Below are 23,406 nucleotides of genomic sequence, written 5' to 3'. Positions count from 1 at the left end.
AAAAGTGTTAATTTTCCCTCTAAGGGGACTGCCAGGAGATAAGTGCTTGGTGCAGGCAGGGGGAAGTCATTGGGACTGTTTCTTGAATGGTTGTGATTTGTCTTCTCCAACTTTGGAGGTAGAAGGCCCCCCCATTGATTTGAGTGAAATGAACCTTGCGCCTGGGATCTGCCTCTCGGGTGTCTGGGTCTGCCCCTTTGAGGTTTGTGACACAGGAAATGACCAATTCTTTGTTGGCCAGTGTCTATTAAACCTAGGTGGCTGTACTTGTAAAACATCTTTGACCGTTTGCATAGATTTAGCTTTATCCTCCATTCTCTTTAACACCTCTTCTGCCTTAACACCAAACAAAATATCATGCTGTAAAGGTGCATCTAATAATTTAATTTTAACGTGATCACGCAGATTTTGTTCCTTTAACCAAGCATGCCTCCTAATTACAGAACCTCTAACTGCGGCCCTGTAGGAGGCCTCTAAAGAATCAAAACCACATTGCAAAGTATGCTTTCCAACTTGTTCAGCTGCATGCAATAAATCCTGCATTTCCTTGTTTTCTGCACATTCGGAGTTTAACATCATTTTCTGTTTAAGCAATGCCATGACATGTTGCTGACATTTGAGCATATGAAACTGCCAGTTTAAGGCCCTTATAGCTAAGGTAGCAGATGTGTAAACTTTTTTCCCCATCTATCCAGTGCCCTAGAATCTCTGTCAGAGGGGGTAGGGTTTTTTTGCAGCGGACGCCTTAACTCCTTTGAGATCCTGAGAAATAGTTTCTGGGTCTGCAGCAGGGTTTTTAAAAATGAATTTATGTGAGTCAGGAACCCAGTAATATCTGTCAGGCTTAACAAGAGCTGGAGGTAAGGAGTCAAGGGTGAGACTAGACTCTGAAAACACATCATCTACAATGTCTAACAAAGGTGGGATGGCTAGTGGCTTGTGTTGAGGTAATAACAGGAAATCCCTGAGCCTCTTTTTAGATTCTGAAAAATCTTGGCTCTCCCAGTGGAAATGCTCCCTCATGGTATGTAAGGTTTCCCCAAAAGAATAGTCCTCTGGAGGAGAAGCTGAAGGTATAGATTCTTCAGCATCAGAATCCTCATAGGGAGGAAGAGAATATTCCTGATCAGAAGAGGAATCAAAAGAAATGGAAACCTGATCTGAAGATTCATAGTCAGTCTCTTGCCTAGGCCTCTTAGCAGGATGGGGATGGGAGCCCCTGATCAAGGTAATCAAGTCTTCGGCCACTTTGAGCATCTGCTTTTTGGGCATGGAGGCCTGTCCACATGGCTCTTGGGTTTGCTTCTTTGTCTTTGAAGGTGCGTTAGTCTTTGCCTTTGAAGTAGGTTTAATGTATAGATGTTTAGGTCTGAATACACCCTCAGAAGCCGGTGCCTGATCAGCGGCTCCAGACCCATCTGAAGGAAAAGCGTCCGAGGCTCCAATACTTTGAGTTTCCAGCGTCATAATCAACTCTACGTGGGAGTCGGTAGCGGCCTGCGACTCTAAAATAGCGGGAGTCAGGGGCTGAGAAAGAGCCTCACTGAGAACCGGCGACTGGCTTAAGAGAAGCTTCTTCGTCGGTTTTGGGCCTTGGTTGTCTATCTTTTTCTTTGCGTTTTTTGTGAACGATAGTCAGTTGGCTATCAGACGACATTTCTGGATAATTAAACCTGCGTCCAAAATAGTTTAATGCAAAATCATACCGACGCTTAATAGTGCGTTGGTTAAATCTAGCACAAAACAGACAACCTGAAACGTTATGGTCAGGGCCTAGGCAAGGAATACAGTAAGAATGAAAGTCCTCATGAGGTATTTGCTTTCCACAAGAAATACAATTATTAACTTTTTCTGACTTCGGTCTGGAGCAAGAAAAAAAAAAAGTTTCCCCAACGGGGTACTTAGCTTTATAGAAGACTTCGGATCTGAAACTCGAACTCGAAAATCTCGGGAGTCGACCGACCGGCACTTCCGAACTGCTTCTGCATCGGGCACCGCGCGGCAAGAAAGACTAAAGAAAATGGCGTCTGCCGCATCTTTTGTACCCCTGACGACCTGATGTCAGGGAAGGGGTGACAGCGACTAACGCAGGACCCGGGACTTTGGAAATCGGGCCAACTGAGGGCAACCTGCCAGCAGGATTGCCCAAATGTAATGGCTGCAACAGTGAAACACGAAGAACATCCTGGGTGTTCCGCTGGTTCTGGGTGTGGACTGAGAAGGCCTGGAAGAGGCAGGAAAGGGCAAATTCTTAGATGGTCAATGCCTACTAAACCTTGGAGGCTGTACTTGCAGGAAATCTTTAATAGTTTGCATAGATTTAGCTTTTTCCTCCATCTTTTTAAGTGCTACTACTGCTTTGTTGCCAAACAGGTGGTCCTGGTTTAAGGGAGCATCTAGCAATTTAGCTTTAACAAGATTGCTCCTTAACCGAGCAAGCCTTCTAAGCACAGACCCAGTAACAGCAACCCTGCAAGAGGCCTCTAATGAATCAAAACCACATTGCAAAGTATGTTTTGCAACTTGTTCAGCAGAATGCCTTAAGTCCTGTAAATCTTTATTTTCCACACAGTCAGGAATCAACATAATTTTCTGTTTAAAGCAGTCCAATAACGTTGCTGATATTTTAACATATGAAATTGGCAGTTTAAAGTTCTGATTGCCAAGGTAGCAGAAGTATAAACATTTTTACCCCATCTATCCAGCGCCCTGGAGTCTCTATCAGAAGGGGTAGGATTTTTAGCAGTAGAAGCCTTAATGCCCTTAGGCCCCTGAGAAATAGTCTCAGGATCTGCAACAGGACTTTTGAAAAGGAACTTGTGGGACTCAGGAACCCTGTAGTATCTGTCAGGTTTACTAGGAGCAGGAGACAGGGAATCAGGGGCCAAACTGGATTCCGAGAAAATATCATCAACAATGTCTAGTACAGGAGGTATAGTCAAAGGCCTATGCTAAGGTAGAGAAGGAAATCTCTAAGCCTCTTTTTTGAATCAGAAAATTCCTGGCTTTCCCAGTGAAAATGCTCCCTTAAAGTATGTAAAGTTTCCCCAAAAGAAAAAACCTCAGGAGGGGAAGCAGAGGGAATAGAATCCTCTACATCAGAATCCTCATAAGTAGGTATGGACAAATCCAGGTCATCAGTAGTCAGAAGAAACAAATCCTAATAAGAAGATTCATAATCAAGCTCAGCCCTAAGCCTCTTGGGGGGCGGGGGGTTGACTACCCCTGATTAGAGTTATTAGATCTTCAGCCATTTTTATCATTTGTTTTTAGGCATACGAGCCTAAGCATGTGGCCTGGGCGTCGGACATGGATCGAGATTTAGGCCTTAGTAATGAAGGAGATGTTGATTTAATATGCAAGTCTGTAGGCTTGAATACACCCTCAGAAGCTGGTGCCTGCACAGCGGCTCCAGACCAATCCAAGGTAGACATATCCGCAGGTTCCATAGTTGAAGTATCTCGTGGCATACCGGACTCCGAATGGGTCTCAGTAGAGGCCTGTGAATCAGAAGTAGCAGGTATCAGGGGCTGCGAAAGCACCTCACTGAGTACCAGCGAACTGGCGACTGACTTAGGTGAAGCGTCGTCAGCAGTTTTGGACCTCAGCATCCTGTCTCTGTCTTTATCTTTGCGTTTTTTGGAATCCTGGTAGTCGGATGTCTAACCGATGACATTTCTGGATAATTAAACAGAGAACCAAAATATTTAGAGGCAAAAATATACAGACGACGGATAGTGCGCTGATTAAATAAGGCACAAAACCGACAGCAAGGTACGTTGTGGTCAGGGCCTAGGCAAGTAATACAATACGAATGAAAATCTTTATGAAGTATTTGCTTTCCACAAGTAATGCAATTATAAACTTTTACTGACATCGGTAAGTAGCAAGAAAAAGTTTCCCCAACAGGGTACTTAGCTTTAAGTTTAAGACTTCGGTTCTGAAACACGAAACCGAAAATTTCAGGAGTCGGCCAACCGGCACTTGTGAACTGCTTCTGCTTCGGGCACCGCACGGCAAGAAAGATGGATGTAATGGCATCGGCTGCATGTTTTATACCCCTGACAACCTGACATCATGGAAGAAGGGACAGCAACCGGCGCAGGACCCAAGACTTTGATAATCAAGCCGACTGAGGGCAACCTGCAAGCAGATTACCCAAATGTAATGACTGCAACAGTGAAACACGAAGAACATCTGCTTCTACTTCGGGCACCGCAAGGCAAGAAAAAACGATGTAATGGCATCAGCTGCATGCTTAATACCCCTGACTGCCTGACGTCCTGGAAGATGAGACAGTAACCAACGCAGGACCCAAGACTTTGATAATCAGATAATCAGGATGACTTGAGGGCTACAGCAAGCAGATAACCCAAATGTGATGACTGCAACAGTGAAACACGAAGAATCTCTTGCTTTTGAGCCTCTGTCCACTGATTTGGGGGTAGGTCTGGCCAACCGTTTGGGGTTGGTAAGGAGTGGAAGTGGAATCTGTATCCTTGGGAGACTATATTTTAAAACCCATTTGCCCTGGGTAATAAGTTCCCAATTTTTTGCATGCAGGGCAATCTTTCCCCCTAAAGGAATGGTCAGTTGAGCGGGGCTTGGAAGATTTAAAGTTAAGTCATTGAGACATTTACCATAGGGAGGAGTCTTACTACTCCCTGCTTTGAAAGTGGGAGCCCCCCACTGCTAAGGCCTGTGAGTACCTTGGGACTGAAGCCTGGGTGTTCTGCTGGTCCTGGGTTTGGACTGGGAAGGCCTGGAAGAGGCAGGAAAGGACCAATTCTTAGAGGGCCAATGCCTACTAAATCTGGGAGGCTGTACTTGTAGGAAATCTTTAACAGTTTGCATAGATTTAGCTTTTCCTCCATCTTTAAGCACTTCTTCTGCTTTGTTGTCAAACAGGCAGTCTTGGTTTAAGGGAGCATCCAGTAACTTAGCTGCAACATGATCTGGCAAAGATTGCTCCTTAAGCCAAACATGCCTTTTAAGTACAGACCCAGTGACAGCAGCCCTACAAGATGCCGCTAATGAATCAAAACCACATTGCAAAGTATGTTTTCCAACTTGTTCAGCAGAATGCATTAAATCCTGTAATTCTTTATTTTCAGCACAGTCAGGAATCAACATAATTTTCTGTTTAAGCAATCCAATAATATGCTGCTGATACTTTAACATATGAAAATGGAAGTTTAAGGCCCTAATGGCCAAAGTTGAAGAAGTGTATACCTTCTTCCTTCTTACCCCATCTATCCAGCACCCTGGAATCTCTATCAGAGGGAGTAGGATTTTTGGCAGTAGTAACCTTAATGCCCTTGGGTCCCTATGAAATGGTCTCAGGATCCACAGTAAGATTTTTAAAGAGGAACTTGTGAGTCAGGTACCCTGTAATACCTATCACGTTTTCTGGGAGCAAGAGGTAAATTGTCAGGGGCCAAGTTAAGATTCTGAGAAGGCATCATCTACAATGTCCAGTACAGGAGGGATAGCTAAAGGCTTGTGTTGCGGCTGGAGTAAGAATTCCCTAAGAATTTTTTTTGGAGTCAGAGTAATCCTGGCTTTCCCAGCAGAAATGCTCCCTAAGAGTATGCAAGGATTCACCAAAAGAGAAATCCTCTGGAGAGGAAGCAGAGGGAATGGAGTCCTCTGCATCAGAATCCTCATAAGCAGAGAAGGGCAAATACTGGTCATCAGAGCAAACAGAAATTTCAGAATCCTGATCAGAAGAATCAGAAGGAAAATCAGTCTTAGGTCTCTTAGAGGGGGAAGGGTGACTTCCCCTGAGTAGAGTAATAAGGTCTTCAGCCATTCTTATCATTTGTTTTTTAGGCATAGGGGCTTGACCATGTGGTCTGGGCATCTGTTTTCTAGGCATGGATCAGGTTTTAGGCCTTGAAGAAGAAGATGGCATCGGTTTACTATGCAAGTCAGTAGGCCTGAATACACCCTCAGAGGCCGGTGCCTGCACAGCAGCTCCGGACCCATCCAAGGCAGAGACATCTGCAGGTTCCACAGTCGAAGCATCTCGCGGCATACCGGACTCCGAATGGGTCTCAGTAGAGGCCTGTGAATCTGAAGTAGCGGGTATCAGGGGCTGTGAAAGCGCCTCACTGAACACCGGTGAACTGGTGACTAGCTTAGGAGAAGAGTCATCGGCAGCTTTGACCTATGCAGTCTGTCTCGGTCTTTATATTTGTGTTTTTTCGGAATGTCGGTAGTCAGGTGGCTTACTGAAGCCATTTCTGGATAATTGAACTGAGTACCAAAATATCTGGAAGCATAAATGAACAGACGACGAATAGTATGAGGTTTGAATAAGGCACAAAACCGACAGCGAGGCAAGTCGTGGTCTGGGCCTAAGCAAGGAATGCAGTTAGAATGAAAATCTTTATGAGGTATTTGCTTTCCACAAGAAATACAATTATTAACTTTTACTGACATCGGTTTAGAGCAAGAAAAAAGGATCCTCAACAGGGTATTTGGCTTAGTTGAAGACTTCGGATCTGAAACTCGAAAACAAAAATTTCAGGAGTCGGACGACCGGCACTTGCAAACTGCTTCTGCTTCGGGCATGCACGGCAAGAAAGACTGATGTAATGACGTCGGCTGCATGCTTTATACCCCTGACTACCTGATGTCATGGAAGATGAGATAGCAACTGATGCAGGACCAAAGACTTTGATAATCTCAGGCCGACTGAGGGCTACTGCAAGCAGATAACCCAAATGTGATGACTGCAACAGTGAAACAAAAAGAACATCTGTACTATGTTATCGTGTTTCACTGTTGCAGTCCTAACCAATGGGTTATTACCAAAGCCCAGAGAAAAGGGAGGAGGCATCAACAGAATCAAGGACTGGAGAGAATGTCCTGCAAAAAGTAGAGTTGTGTACACTTACCATAAATGTTGACGTTCGAGTGTATTCACTGTTGCAGTCATTACATTTGGGTAATCTACTGGCAGGTTGGCCTGATTAACAAAGTCTTGGGTCCTGCGTTGGTTGCTGTCCCTTCTTCCATGATGTCAGGGGTATAAAACATGCAGCCGACACCATTACATCAGTTTTTCTTGCCCCAGATGTCAGGTGCCCCCCTAATGGGGAGTAGATAAACACAAAAACACAAAATTATACCTCCAACCAAAAGCAAATACACCAAAAAGGCTTTTAAGCATAGTAAAGGAAAGGAGAGGTATAGACAGAAAAAACTAGAGGGCTGGAGGGAGGGTAACCAGGACTGCAACAGTGAATACGCTCGAACATCTACATTTATGGTAAGTGTACACAACTGTACTATGTTCTTCGTGTTTCACTGTTGCAGTCATTACATTTGGGTAGATTCCCAAAGCCATGATTGGGAGGAGGAGTTTATACAGCATTAGGGCCAGCTATAAGGCCCTGCAAGACAGCAGTGGCAAAGCCACCTCTGGATTTAGAGAAAATAGGTAAATGAAGATGCTTGGTGAAAGTAAGATGCTTGGTGAAAGTATGTACAGAACTCCAGGTAGCAGCTTCTAGGATATCCCTAGTAGGAACACCTCTGAGAAAGGCTGCAGAAGTAGATGCAGCCCTGTTGGAGTGAGAGCTGATCCCCTGGGGGATAGGTTTTCCATGGTGCTTATAGCAGAAATTAATGCAATGGCCAATCCATTTAGAAATTGTTTGTTTTGAAATAGCCTTTCCCTCTGCCCCTGCAGCAAATGCTTCCAGCAATTGTTCAGATTTTCTTCTATATTTAGTCCTGTCCAAGTAGAATCTTAGTTGTCTGTGCACATCCAAGGAATGCAGAATCCATTCCCCTTTGTTCTGTGGATTGGGAAAGAAGGTTGGCAAATGAATGGACTGATTAAGAGCCACAATGGAAACCACCTTGGGCATGAAAGATGGACTGGTCCTGAGAGATACCCTGTCCGCATGAAAGATGATGAAGGGCTGCACTGCCATGAGGGCCTGTAATTCAGACACTCTTCTTGCTGAAGTGATGGCTAGAAGGAAGGCTGTTTTCCAAGAAAGGAATTTCAACTCTGAAGTTGCAGCTGGCTCAAAAGGAGGTACAGTCAGCTTTTCCAATACAAAGTTAAGGTCCCAGGCTGGAGTAGGGGCTCTCCTGGGTAGTCTTAATTTTTTGGCCCCTCTGAGGAATTGTTTTAGCAGGAGGTTTGAGAAGAGGGGTGGCTCAGTATTATAATGTGCTCAAATGGCTGAGACATAAATTTGAAGAGAAGGAAAGGCCCTTGTGAAGCATCTCTGTTAAATATTGAAGCATATGCGGTAAGCTGGGCACCGTTGTGCCTATCCCCTGAGTTTGGCTCCAGGAACAGTATCTTTTCAACTTTTCAGCATAGTATTTTCAAGTACTATGCCTCCTTGCCTCCAGAATGACATCCAGCACTTGCTTACTGAGGGATGGTATTGGAGAGCTCAGGTAATTAGCCAGGCTGCAAGGTTCAGGGTTTGAAGCTGGGAGTGCAAACTCTGGCCCTTATGCTGGGACAGCAGGGAGGGGGTCTGAGGCAGGTGCCATGGTTCCAGCAGTGACATACTGCGCAAGAGGGGGTACACCAGTGTTGGCGTGGCCTTTCTGGTGCAATATGAATATTGTCCTTGGTTTGTCCTGTCTGATCTTTAGTAGAACTTTCAAGAGGAGAGGCAGAGGGGGAAAGGCATAAACTGAGAGGCTTTCCCAGGTGAAAGACAGGGCATCCACATTCTAAGCTTATCCGTGGGGAGTCCTTGTGCAGAATTTGTCCAATTGGTAGTTCTGAGGGGAGGCAAACAGGTCCATCTCTGGGCTCCGCCATTTGTTTCTCAAAATGAATATCTTTGGTTCCAGTTTCCACTCGCGTGGGTCCATGAGATTTCTGCTCAAGTCGTCTGCCAGTGAATTTAGCCTGCCTGGCAGGAATTGAGCTTGTAGGTGCACATGGTAGCTCAAGGCTGTGTTCCACAGAGCCATGGCTAGTCTTCTGCAGAGAGGGTATTAGTGGGTTCCCCCCTGCTTGTTTATGTACCACATAACAGTGGTGTTGTCTGTCTTTACCAATAATTGTCCTGGAAGAATGTGGTCCTTGATGGCTGTCGGAGAATTCCGTACAGCTAACATTTCTTTTTGATTGAAATGCAGGTGCATTTGACTCTGGTTCCATTTGCTCTGAATGCACTGCCCTGCCAAGTGAGGCCCCCCTCCCCCATGCACAGTCTGATGCATCTGTTAGGGTTTGGGTGGCAGGGGGTACAGTGAATGGCAGTCCCTTGTGGAAGCAGGCCTCTGTCCACCAAAGGAACTCTGTCTTTATACAAGGAATGATAGGAATCATTGATTCCAGGTCCTGAGAATGTTGACACTATAGGCTTTTTAGACATCATTGTAGTTTCTTCATATGCAGTCTTGCATATGGAATTAGTAGGATGCAAAGGCCATGAACCCCAGGGCTTGCAGTATTTTCCTTGCAGATAGCTGGGTCTTTGTGGCCAGTAGTTTGAAGTAAGCTGTCAAATAAACTTGCTTCTCTGGCGCGAGGTAGGCCATCTGAGAAGTTGTATTCAAGCTTGCTCCCAGGAATACAATTTGTTGGCAGGGTGCTAGGTGGGATTTCTTTTCGTTTATGGTGTACCCCAGTGAGGTTAGCAGTTTCTTTACAAATGTCAGATGGCTTAATAGTATATCCTGGCTTTCTGCCTGAATTAGACAATCGTCCAGGTATGGGTATATTTGAATATTTCTTTGCCTGCAGAATGCAATGACTGCAGCTAGGCACTTTGTGAATACCCTGGGCACAGTAGATAAGCCAAATGGCAATGCAGAGAAAGTACAGTTTTGTACCTACCATAAATGTAGATGTTAAGAGTGTATACACTGCTGCAGTCATTACACTTGGGTTATCCTGCCATCAGGCGGTCCCTCAGTCAGCCAGAGTTCCAAAGTCTTGGTCCGGCGTCGGTTGCTGTCGCTTCTTCCCCAACATTAGTGCGCCAGGGGTATACAAGATGCAGCCAACGCTATTTTCTTCAGTTTTTGTTGCCCCAGATGTCAGGTGCCCCCAAAAAGGTAGGCAATGTAAATTGCTAATAAAACATACATAAGAAAAGCAATCAAAACCTTTCAGTTACCAGCAAATACTCCCCATAGGTAGCAAAGAGTAGAAGGCCTAGGTAAGTACCAGCAAGGAAGAGGGGAAGGAGGGAGGGTAACCTAGACTGCAGCAGTGTATACACACGAACATTTACATTTATGGTAGGTACAAAACTGTACTTTGTTCATCGTGTTACACTGCTGCAGTTATTACACTTGGGTAGAATCCCAAAGCTGGGGTTGGGTGGCTGGTTCTATAAGGCATTAGGGGTGGCTATAAGGCCCTGCAGCACTGCAGTGGCAAAGCCAGCTCTGGATTTACAGTAAAGAGGCAGATGGTAATGCTTGGTGAAGGTATGTACAGAACTCCAAGTTGCTGCTTCCAAAATGTCCTTGGTAGGTACTCCTCTGAGGTAGGCAGTTGAAGTGACAGTTGCCCTGGTGGAATGAGACCTAATGCTGTTAGGTACAACTTTCCCATGGTGTGTATAGCAGAAACGTATACAGTGCCCTATCCATTTTGAAATGGCTTTTCCCTGTGCCCCTGCAGCATATGCTACAAACAATTGCTCAGTTTTCCTGAAAGCTTTCGTTTTGTCCAAGTAGAAGTGTAACTGCCTGTATATGCCCAAGGAATGCAGAAGTCTCTCCCCTTTATTATGTGGATTTGGATAAAAAGTTGGCAAGTGACCAGTTTGGTTTAGAGCCACACTTGATACCACCTTTGGCATAAAAGTTGGGTTTGTTCTTAAGACACCCTGTCTTGGTGGAAAATGATGAAAGGTTCCACTGCCATTAGTGCCTGTAATTCTGAAACTCTTGGTGCTGAGGTTATTGCCAGGAGCAGAGCAGTTTTCCAAGAGACATATTTTAAGTCTGCTGAGTTAGCTGGCTCAAAAGGAGGTAAAGTTAATTTTTCAAAGACGAAGCTGAGGTCCCAATTTGGAGTTGGTGCTCTACAGGGTGGTCTTATGTTTTTAGCCCCTCTGAGGTACTGTTTTAGCAAAGGATTAGAAAAAATTGGTGGGTCGTGTTGTAATGAGCAGAGATGGCAGAGGCATGGATCTTAATGGATGAAAAGGAGATGCCTTTGTCCAGCATCTCAGTTAAGTATCTGAGGAATATTTGGGGCAAGAGGGTCAAGGCTGCGAGCCTGGTTCCAGGCACAGAATCTCTTCCATTTATCTGAATAGGCTTTCCTGGTGCTAGGCCTTCTGGCCTCCAGAATGAAATCCATAACAGCTTTGGAGAGAAGCATTGCTTGCTTGACTAAGGAATCTGCCATGCAGCCAGGTTTAAAGTCTTGAGCTGGCTGTGAAGTATCCGATTGTTTTGTTGAGTCAGAAAATGTGGGATTTGAGGCAAAATCCATGGTGGACCTTGTGCTAAGTTCTTTAAGACTGGGTACCAGTGCTGGCGTGGCCAGTCTGGGGCAATCAGGATCATCTTTGGCTTTTCTTGTCTGGCTTTAGGAGTACCTTTGAAAGGAGAGGTAGTGGTGGGAAAGCATATACTTGTAGGTTTTTCCAGATGAAGAGGGCATCCACTTTCCATGATTGTGGGTGGCAAGTCCTTGTGCAGAATTTCTGTAGCTGGCAATTCACTGGGGATGCAAACAGATCCATGTCCGGGCTCCACCATTTTTGTGTTATCATTCTGAATATTTGCGAATGTAATTTCCACTCGTGCGGATCCATGATGTTCCTGCTTAAGTCGTCTGCCAGAGTGTTTTTCTCTCCTGGCAGGAATTGTGCTTGCAGATGAACTTGATAGGTTAGAGCTGTGTTCCACAAGGTCATGGCTTGTCTGCAGAGGGGATATGAAAGATTGCCCCCTTGCTTGTTTATGTACCACATAACTGTGGTGTTGTCCATCTTTAGTAGTAGTTGTCCTGGATGCAGAAGGCCCTTGAAAGCTATAAGGGCATTTTGTACAGCTAGCATCTCTTTTTGATTGATGTGAAGATGCCTTTGTTCTGCGGGCCACTTGCCCTGAATACATTTTCCTGCCATGTGTGCTCCCCAGGCGTAATCCGAAGCATCTGTTGTCAGTGTTTGCCTGGCTGTGGGTTGAGTGAAAGGCTGTCCCTTGTTGAGGTGACAGGCTTGAGCCCACCATCGAAACTCCTGTTGAAGGCAAGGAATAAGTGGTATTACTGTTTCCAAACTGTGACAGCGTTGAGACCAGACACTCTTTAGGTACCATTGTAGTTTCCTCATATGCAGTCTGGCATATGGAATTAGAAGTATGCAAGATGCCATGTACCCCAAGGCCTGCAGAATTTTTCTTGCAGGGAGTTGGGTTTTTGTTGCCATCAATTGGAAATATTGAGTCAGTTGGTCCTTGCTTGTCTGGTGTGAGATAAACCATCTGGGCCATTGTATTTAAGCTCGCACCCAGGAATATTATCTCTTGTGAGGGCACTAGTTTTGACTTCTTTTCATTTACACCCTAGGCAAATTAGCAATCTTTTTACAAACGCCAGATGCTTTAGAAGAATGTCTTTGCTCTCTGCTTGAATAAGGCAGTCGTCCAAGTATGGGTAAATTTGAATTCCTTTTTGTCTGCAAAATGCAATTACTGGTGCCAGGCATTTTGTAAAGATCCTGGGTACAGTAGATAAGCCAAAGGGCAGTGCAGAGAATTGGTAATGCATTGAACCAGCTAAGAATCTGAGGTATCTTCTGCAATTTTGTCTGATAGGGACATGCAGTTATGCCTCCTTGAGGTCCAAAATTACGATCCAAGCTTTCTTGCCCAGCATGGGAAGAAGCTGCCACAGTGTCAACATTTTGAATTTTGGAACATCCAGGTAAGTATTTAGAGAAGAAAGATCCAGAATGGGCCTCCAGGCTTTGTCCTTTCTGGGAACCACAAAGAGTCGAGTAAAATCCTTGTCCTTGCTCCTGTGTTGGTATCTTTTGAATAGCTCTCATGTCCATGAGTGCTGTAATTTGTCTTTGAGCCTCTGCCCATTGATTTGGTGGCAGATTTGGCATTCCTTTTAACCTTGGCAGAGTGTGAAAGCGGAACTTGCAACCTTGAGATACAATATTGAGAACCCATTTGTCTTTGGTGACCATATGCCAAATGTGAAAGAAGAGCTCTAGTTTTCCCCCCAAGGGGGCTGTCAAGAAAGTAGTGCTTGGCAGCTGTAGTGGGAAGTCATTGGGACTGTTTTTTATAAGGTTGAGGCCTGTCTTTCCCTTCTTTCTGGGTTGAAGCACCCCATTGTCGAGGCCTGTAAGAACCTTGTGGCTGACCTCTGCCTCTTGGACGTCTGTATCTACCCCTTTGAGGTCTGTCTAACTGGAAAGGAACAATTTTTTGTTGGCCAATTTCTGCTAAATCGAGGAGGCTGAACCTGAAAGAAATCCTTCACCGTTTGCATAGATTTTGCCTTATCCTCCATTTTCTTTAATACCTCTTCTGCCTCAACTCCAAATAAAACATCATGCTGCAAAGGTGCTTCCAATAATTTTGCTTTAACATGATCTGGTAAAGTCTGCTCTTTTAACCAAGCATGTCTCCGAATGACAGACCCTGTAACTGCTGCTCTACAGGAGGCCTCTAATGAATCATAACCACATTGCAAAGTATGTTTTCCCACTTGTTCAGCTGCATGCAATAAATCCTGCATGTCCTTATAGTTAGGAAGATCTGAATTTGGAAGGATTTTTTGTTTCAACTGAGACATCAAATATTGCTGATATTTAAGCATGTGAAACTGGAAATTTAAGGCCCTCATTGCTAAAGTTGCAGATGTATATACTTTCTTCCCCCATCTGTCAAATGCTCTGGAATCTCTGTCAGAGGGAACTGGATTTTTTGCTGTAGAGGCCTTTACCCCTTTGGGACCCTGGGGAACAGTTTCAGGGTCAGCAACAGGGCTTTTATAAAGAAATTTGTGAGAGTCAGGGACTCTGTAGTATCTGTCTGGCTTAACTGGAGCAGGAGGTAAAGAATCAGGATTTAAACTGGATTCAGAATACACATCATCCACAATATCTAACACTGGCGGAATAGCAAGGGGTCTGTGTTGACGTAATAAAGGAAAATCTCTGAGCCTTTTCTTTGATTCTGAATAATCCTGGCCCTCCCAATGGATAGGCTCCCTCATGGTATGTAAGGTTTCCCCAAAGGAGTAGTCCTCTGGTGGAGAGGCTGAAGGAATTGATTCCTCAGCATCAGAATCCTCATAAGGGGGTAAAGAGTATCCTTGGTCTGAGGATGAATCTGAACAGATGGACACCTGGTCGGATGAGTCACAGTCTGCATCCTGTCTAAACCTTTTATCAGGAGAAGGGTGGGACCCCCTGATCAGAGTAATTAAGTCCGGCCATTTTGAGCATCTGTTTCTTAGGCATGGAGGCCTGTCCCGGTGAATGTTGAAGTTGTTTCTTTGTTTTTAAAGGGGTTTTAGACTTGGCAGAAGATTTAATGGTTAGCTGAGTAGGTCTGAAAACACCCTCTGAAGCTGAGGGTTGTTCAGCTGCTCCGTATCCCTCTGAAGGGTTAGTCTCCGTAGGCCGTAAATCTGGTGTATCTGAAGGCCCAGCCATCTCCACGTGGGAGTCAGAGGCAGCCTGTGGTTCCAAAGAAGCGGTCGCCAGGGGCTGCTAAGGCGCCTTGCTGAAAACCGGAGAACTGGCGACTGGCCTAGAAGAGGCTTCGTCAGTTTTGGGCCTCGGATGCCTGTCCTTGTCTTTGCGCTTTTTGTGTATCCCGGTCATCAGTTGTTCCAACAGCATGGTGTAATTGAATTTTCTGCCAAAATAATGTCAGGCAAAATCAAACAGACGTTTAATAGTGCGCTTGTTAAACCTAGCACAAAACCGACAACCTGTGACGTCGTGGTCTGGGCCTAGGCATTGGATACAATAAGAATGGAAATCCTTATGAGGTATTTGCTTCCCACAAGAAATACAATTATTAACTTTTACTGACATCGGTCTGAGGCAAGAAAAAGTTTCCCCAATGGGGTACTTAGCTTTGTAGAAGACTTCGGTTCTTGATTCGGAATGAAAATCTCAGGAGTCGGCCGACCGGCACTTGCGAACTGCTTTTGCTTCAGGCACCGCGCGGCAAGAAAGACTGAAGAAAATGGCGTTGGCTGCATCTTGTATACCCCTGGCGCACTGATGTCAGGGAAGAAGCGACAGTAACCGACGCTGGACCAAGACTTTGGAACTCTGTCCGACTGAGGGACCGCCTGACAGCAAGATAACCAAAGTGTAATGACTGCAGCAGTGTAACATGAACATCTGATAGTGCATGTAGCCTGCTCTGAAGCGTAGGTATTTTCTGCAAGATTCTCTTATTGGGATGTGCAGGTAAGCTTCCCTTAAATGCAATGGTGCCAACCAGGCATTTTTGTCTAGCATGGGAATCAGCTGATGAACAGTTAGCATTTTGAATTTTGGGATTACCAAAAAGGTGCTTAGGATAGACAGGTCCAGGAAAGGACGCCAGTTGTCGTCTTTACTGGGTACCAGGAAAAGTCTTGAGTGAAAACCTTGTCCCCAATTCCTCTGCTGGGACAGGATGAATAGCCCTGATACTTAGAAAAGAGAGAACCTGCTGTTCAGCCTCTGCCCACTGATTTGGGGGTACGTCTGGCCAACCGCTTGGGGTTGGTAAGGTGTGGAAGTGGAATCTGTATCCTTGGGAAACTATATTTAAAACCCATTTGTCTTGGGTAATGAGTTCCCGTTTTTTTGCATGCAAGGCGATCTTTCCCCCTAAAGGAGCAGTCAGTTGAGCAGGGCTTGGAAGGTTTAAGGTTAAGTCATTGTGACAGTTTACCATAGGTGGGGGTCTTACTTCTTCCAGCTATGGAAGTGGGAGCCCCCCACTGCTTAGGCCCGTGAGTACCTTGAGACTGTAGCCTAGGTGGTCTGCTGTTCCTGGGTTTGGACTGAGAAGGCCTGGAAGAGACAGGAAAGGATCAGTTCTTAGAAGACCAATGCCTACTAAATCTAGGAGACTGCACTTGTAGGACATCTTTAACAGTTTGCATAGATTTAGCTTTTTCCTCCATCTTTTTAAGTACTACTTTTGCTTTGTTGCCAAACGGGCGGTCTTGGTTTAAGGGAGCATCCAGTAATTTAGCTTCATCATGACCTGGCAATGTTTGCTCCTAAAGCCAAGCATGTCTTCTAAGAACAGACCCAGTGACAGTAGCCCTTCAAGATGCCTCTAAGGAGTCAAAACCACACTGCAAAATAGGTTTACCAACTTGTTCAGTAGAATGCATTAACTCCTGTAATTCTTCATTTTCAGCACAGTCAGGAATCAACATAATTTTCTGTTTAAGTAATCCAATAATATGCTGCTGATACTTTAACATATGAAACTGGCAGTTTAAGGCCCTATTGGCCGAAGTAGCAGAAGTGCATACTTTCTTATCCCATCTTTCCAGGGCCTTGGAATCTCTATAAGAGGGGGTAGAATTTTTGGCAGTGGTAGCCTTAATACCTTTGGGTCCCTGTGAAATGGTCTCTGGGTCTGCAGTGGGATTCTTAATTGGAACTTGTGAGAATCAGGTACTCTGTAATACCTGTCAGGTTTCCTGGGAGCCGGAGGTAAAGTGGCTGGGGGCCAAGCTAGATTCCATGAAGGCATCATCTACAATGTCCAGTACAGGAGGGATAGCTAAAGGCCTGTGTTGAGGTAGGAGTAAGAATTCCTTAAGCCTCTTTTTGGATTCAGAGTAATCCTGGCTTTCCCAGTGGAAATGCTCCCTAAGTGTGTGCAAAGTTTCACCAAAGGAAAAATCTTCTGGAGGGGAAGCAGAGGGAATGGAGTCCTCTGCATCAGAATCCTCATAGGTAAATAAGAGCAATCTTGGTGATCAGAAGAAACAGAAATTTCAGAATCCTGATCAGAAGGAAAATCAGTTCTAGGTCTCTTAGAGGGAGAAGGCTGGCTTCCCCTAATTAGAGTAATAAGATCTTCAGCCATTCTTATTTGTTTTTTTTGGGCATATGGGCCTGACCATGCAGTTTGGACATCGGTTTTTTAGGCGTGGATCGAGTTTTAGGCCTTGAAGAAGAAGATGGCATAGGTTTGATATGCAAGTCAGTAGGTCTGAATATACCCTCAGAAGCCGGTGCCTGCACAGCGGCTCCGGACCCATCCAAGGTAGAGACATCCGCAGGTTCCATAGACGAAGAAGCATCTCAAGGCATACCGAACTCCGAATGGGTCTCAGTAGAGGCCTGCGAATCTGAAGTAGCGGGTATCAGGGGCTGTGAAAGCACCTCACTGAGTACCGGCGAAATGGCGACTAGCTTAACAGAAGCATCGTCGGCAGCTTTGGACCTATGCGGTCTGTCTCGGTCTTTACCTTTTTTCCAGAATGTCGGTATTCAGATGGCTTACAGAAGCCATTTCTGGATAATTAAACAGAGTACCAAAATAGTTTGATGCAAAGATGAACCGATGATAATAGTTCGAGGATTGAATAAGCCACAAAACTTGATAGCGAGGGACGTCGTGGTCTGGGCCTAAGCACGGAATGCAGTACGAATGAAAAACTTTATGAGGTATTTGCTTTCCACAAGTAATACAATTGTTAACTTTTACTGACATCGGTTTAGAGCAAGAAAAAGGATCCCCAATGGGGTACTTAGTTTTTTTTGAAGACTTCGGTTCTGAAACTCGAAAATGAAAATTTCAGGAGTCAGCCGACCGGCACTTGCGAACTGCTTCTGCTTTGGGCACCGCATGGCAAGAAAGACTGATGTAATGGCGTCAGCTGCATGCTTTATACCCCTGACTACCTGACGTCATGGAAAAAGAGACAGCAACCGACGCAGGACCCAAGACTTTGATAATCAGGCCGGCTGAGGGCTACCTTTAAGCAAATAACCCAAATGTAACAGTGAAACACAATCATCATCAGAACCTTGAGGCACCTCATATTCAAGATGAAGCAGTCCAAAGGAAATAATCTCAGGCACAACTCTCAAAGTCGTATGTGAAGAAGGTGGTACAACTCAAGAACAAAGCTGGTGAAATCCCAACAATATTTTAAGAAATTACACAAGAATCCATTGGCCCACTGTGCCTACAGCCCCCAAAATGATCAAGGATAAGGACTGAACAAAGCTTCCGATTGCTCTCCATCAACAGATTATTAAGTACTCAAATGCAGGGTCAGTACTGTGTATATGTCTAAAACCAGACTGACAACGATCTAAGAAGCCTTGCAGGCAAGAAAGGAATACATCTGTCAGCACACCACTTGCTCTAGAACACTTCTGGTGAATGGGAGACTGGAAATCAAACAGCAATCCTTCATACAATTAGGGTTAAGCATCAGCTTTTTAAGGACTGTTATGATCAGTGTCTGCTTTAAAAAAGACAGTGGAAACACCAGGTACTCACAATCTGAAAATAATTTACCCTGGTGACTCAGAGCAGTACATTACCAGCTTCACTGTGCTGTGCTTCAAACTGCAGTAGGTGGGATACACAGATGCAACTATGACTACCTTACAGCAGTTCACATAATAAACACTTTTTTTTCCAGCAACTAACTGTTAAATCTATGAATGAACAACTAAAGTGTTCAATGGCCAGATTCACAGAGGGACTGCCTGATCTTGGCAACCTTATCTGCAAAGAACTACATGACTTCCTCATAATATTCTGACAGAAAAACTTTCCAAGCAGCAAGACAGGTTGGACTGCACAATCTGCCAAGCACTTAGGAAAGGGTAACCAGGCAATTTGATGGAGCAGGAATTTCGCCTGCTACACAAGATGCCTTCTTACAGGAGATGTTTGCCTGGTGAACATTACATCGATATAGACAATGTCCATCGAGGAGGAATGCACTTCATGACCCAATCTTGTTCCTAGTTTTACAGCACTCGCAAAAGTAATTCAAACAATCTAGTCCTCACTATACTCAATCTAGCGAATAAAAGCAGAGCTCTAACCACACAGTGAATATTCTCGTCAAACATAACTACAAGGAAAAACTATGATGGTGGTCATCCTGCAATTTTTGAATACAGGGATACATCAATGCAGGGATTTACCTCTCTCCAGCCTCACTGTTAATGTGTAGAATGACGAAAAGCAGAAACTACATTACTGATGATCGACCAAGAGATAATATGAAACACACTGCAACTGAGTATCAAACTTACTGGTGAGAGATCAGGAAAGAATATAAAACCTAATGGACAGTCTGCTTCACAAAGACAAGGCAACTGAACCAAGGTCCTATGCGGTCCATGGGTAAGGCAGAAAGCTACGCAACAGAAACTACAAACATTTGTACACGTCAAAACCAAAGCTCCAGAAAGATAAGCAACCTGAAGCATCATGATCAGTTATGTTTCAAGGAAAAAGACTTGACAGTCAAGAGCTGCAGATAGAGATGCAGCTTCAAAAGTCAGGCTAAGTAGAACTGCAATACAACAAGAACCATGCCAAAAACAAGGCCTGGTACTCAGTTTAAAAGCAGTTCTGTTTAATTCTCAGGATATGAAAGAACAATGAGGAAGCCAGGCAGATATATGAACTGTTGCAGTTAAATATAACTCAAAGACTTGAAATGCTTATGAATAAGTAAACCAGATTTTGATGCAACTAGCCCATGATATGCACAGTATCATGCCAAGATTAATTTAAAACTATCAGTGGAAAGCGGCAAGAGCTATCACAGATGCTCACTATTGGAAGGGCAAGACTGGGCACCGCAAATCCCAACGCTAACATTAAATTGCAATGCTGACAAAAAGCAGCAAGTTCCAATGTTCAGTTACAATTTTATAAGAGAGTTTTGCAGGAAGGTTTGAATTTTCTGCACCCCCTCTCAATATGGTGGGATCTGTGTCATACCCCTGCTACTTACATGCACTCATTTAGAGATCAGTTTACTTTACATAGTAAGGAGAACACTAGGATACTTACAAATCCTCAAAGGAGAACACGAAGATACCACAAATCTCAAAATTATAACCGTGTATATTCCCCACCAACTGCACTTAATTCTTATTGTTCCACAGGCTGCAATTAAGATCTTTGGACACCTCTTGTAAAATACATAGTATAGATCATTTTTTTAGCTTTTAAAAAGAACATTTTACAGATGGTTATACAACTACAAGATTAGCAAACCAGCTAGAATGATTTGCACATCTGGTACACATTAGTTATACAGAATTGAGTTTGTAATGCAAACCTCACACATTAAGGCATCTCTTCGCTGTGTGTGTTATGCCATAAGACAAGCCAATGCACTAACACTTTAGGTGAACTATAAGAGTCCAGGGCTTACATATTGTTCTTGTTTGGCTTTTCCCGGTTAGGGGTCGCCACGGCGGAACTCCGGTCCGCTACTGATTGGCAGTTGTTTTTTATGGTGTCAAGTTGCCAGCCCACCACCCAACCTTTAACGAAGGCACACCCATTCAATGCATGTCTTTTGAATGCCCACTCGACGGCGGGGAGGACATGCAGACTCCACACAGAAGGCACTCCTAACCCAAGCCGAGAATCGAACGGGAGAACCTCTTGCTGTGAGGCAACAATGCTACCGCTGCACCACCGCGGAAGTCAGTCCAGGGCTTGCATGTACTCTTATCAATAGTCACGATTTGTACTATTTTGTTTCAGGCCAATAACATATGCAAGGCCAATTTCTCTTGCCATTTTTAATTCATTAGCCTTTACAAGCTTCATAAAATGTTACACTACCTTCTTTATGAAACAGAATTCACATCACTTGCACTATCTATTCTCTTCATGAAACATACAGTTCTAAAAAGTACCTTACATTTGATTACATGCAGAAAGTACTGTACAGAGCCCTGATACAAACGAAGGGCTTCTTCATAGTTTCCAGCTTTATCTTCTTGAGCTGCTTTGCTGGCAAGATCTATAGCTTTCTGTAATAAAAAAGAGAAAAAAGCAAATTCAAAATTTACTCTAAAAATGAAAGAAAAACATAACATGGAGATCCCTACCAACTCAATAAACTACAGTGAAGAGAAGCAAGTTTCTTCTGGAGGCCTCTTTCAAATTCCACTTTCAAAATTAGAATATAGGGCCATAGTCACACCTTAAATAAAACCAATGGATAGTGTTTAACACCGTAAAGTAAAATACCTCACACCAACACATGCACTTGAATCACTCTGTAAACCTGTTATACAATCATGCAAAAAAGTACAACTAAAGCCATCATGATTTGGCTATTTTTAAAGTAATATCCAATGGAAATAAATCCAGTAACTACTCTGACTAGTTTCCTTCATTTGCCGTTTTTCAGAGTTCCAAGCACTACATATAGCCAAATTCACTGCCCATTAAAAACCCTGTTGACACAGAGATGCCCCCCCCCCTTTTCCCTTTCCATTTTCAACTGCTGAAAACTGAGGAGCATGGAACAAGCAGCAGTTTATAAAAACTATCATCTGGAATCTGAAAACAGTAGACATGCAAGCTCAAGCAGTATTGCTCTGCCACTACAAAGTATATTAAATATTGTGTATTATGCTACTTTGGATCTACCCAGTCAAGTAGAATTAGTTTATACCCATAAAGTCAAGATCGCGGGAGCCATGTCAGACTCAAAGCCAGTCACAAGTGGTGTCCCACAGGGCTCTGTCCTGGGACCCCTCTTGTTCAGCATTTACTTCTCAGATGTGAAAGCAAACACCCACATTGCCAAAGTGGTTAGAAAGACTTTCTACCTTGCCCACCTTATCATGAAGGGGTTCACATCCAGATCAAAGGAGGTCATCGTGCCCCTGTACGCCTCCCTTATCAGGCCCATGATTGAGTACAATACCCCATTTGGTATGTACCTCACCCAGCACTTACAACAGCTGGAGAGACCCCAGAAATACCTCACCAAGAGGATCAAGGGTCTCCAACATATGTCATATGCTGCCAGGCTAAAGAAATTCCAGCTCTATTCAGTAGCATACCGCCTGCTCAGAGGTGATCTGTGCTTGACGTACAAGGCCATGTCCAGCCAGGAATTGATGGACATGCTCCACCTCAAAAAATCTAAATCCATAAGAACCACGAGAGCCAAAGATTTAAACCTCAGTACAAACATGAATAGAACATGCTGGAGGGACAGATTCATAACTTAGAGGCTTCCCATACTCTGGAACAAAATCCCAGTCCATGTTAGGCAGAGCCCCTCACTGACTCTCTTCAAGAGAAATCTTGACGAGTGGATGGGAGATCGTAGGTTTACCCCGGGGGTCACCCCTGTGTCGCTACTTAACAGAGGCACAGTAAACTAATTTTAATAAGTAAGGGGGTCTTCAATGTGTCACTACTAGACAAAGGCACAGTATTCTAAATTTATCCTATACACCTTAGTACTACTACATGGGGTGGCGAAAGCCACATCTCTAGGGCTAGGCTTGCAAATGCCCCAGGGCAGATAGCCTAGTACTAAACTATGAAACTATGAATTCACAGATAAGTTCTAGGCTAGCTGCCCTCGAAGACCATTTTAAGCCTAGCCAGTTTTCTTTTCTGTTCTCAAATTAATCTAACCTATTTGGTTAGCGATTGGACTTACCCATCCATGGCTGATAATTATATATTACCACTAATGAAAACAACTGGGATCATACCACAGATCATGCCCTAGTAGTACAGGGGGCAGTCCTGGGGTAAATTTTCTGTTTCCTATCCACAGATCCAAGTTGCGCTTGAATATGATCAGGGATGAACTTTTATTTTACGTGGACAGGGAGTCTGTCCAGAGCAGCAATATCCACTGCAAGATGTACCTCTCCCTCTAAATCATTCCGTTAATGCTGCAGAAGATGTTTATATCCCTAGAATAAGTATTTTTGATACAATCTGACTTGCTGATATGCAGTAATGTCAATCAGTATTGGGTTGAAAGATGCCGTTTGCCAGATACAGGTCACCTCTTAGCAGTCTGTACTGTACAGAGTATAGTGACACGGCTTTTAGTTGGGTCATCTAAGACCTATTGTTTAGGCCTTGTATCCTTTTAGTAAGGCATCTCTGTGAGTGTTTCAGTTGTTGCAGGTGTCTGAAATGGCCTAATGAGGGCCAAGTAAAGGGGGACAATGACCTCTCTAGATTTAAGCATAATCCCTTTGTTTATAAGCTGTGCAATACAGTAGGACTCTTTTACAACAACGGACACATGTTGATCAAAAGTTAGGTCACTGTCTACACAGGTTCCCAAGTCCTGAACAATTGGGTCAACTCTCAGTTTTTGTTAATGTGGTAGTTCCCTAGGAACACAGTGTTGTTAGGAGTGGGGCTAAATCATTCTTCATGGTCATTTAAAATGCATCCAGGAATACTGTT

The 23,406-nt window shown here is 44.1% G+C and overlaps 1 protein-coding gene across 2 annotated transcripts in view; it reads right to left on the bottom strand.

Annotated features, from left to right (window-relative positions):
• Positions 1-23,406, bottom strand: part of VPS4B (vacuolar protein sorting 4 homolog B) — a 904,737-nt gene that overhangs the window by 752,072 nt on the left and 129,259 nt on the right. For both annotated transcript variants that reach the window (XM_044065255.1, XR_006364000.1), the window contains exon 2: positions 20,870-20,981. In XM_044065255.1, coding sequence (XP_043921190.1) covers positions 20,870-20,981 — 112 coding nt within the window. The remainder of the gene's footprint in view (positions 1-20,869; positions 20,982-23,406) is intronic.

This window comes from Protopterus annectens, chromosome 3.part0 (assembly GCF_019279795.1).
Source record: "Protopterus annectens isolate FY-2018-M chromosome 3.part0, PAN1.0, whole genome shotgun sequence".
Classification (NCBI taxonomy): domain Eukaryota; kingdom Metazoa; phylum Chordata; order Ceratodontiformes; family Protopteridae; genus Protopterus; species Protopterus annectens.
Note: the sequence above shows the minus strand (reverse complement) of the source record. Positions and strands in the feature narration are given on the sequence as shown.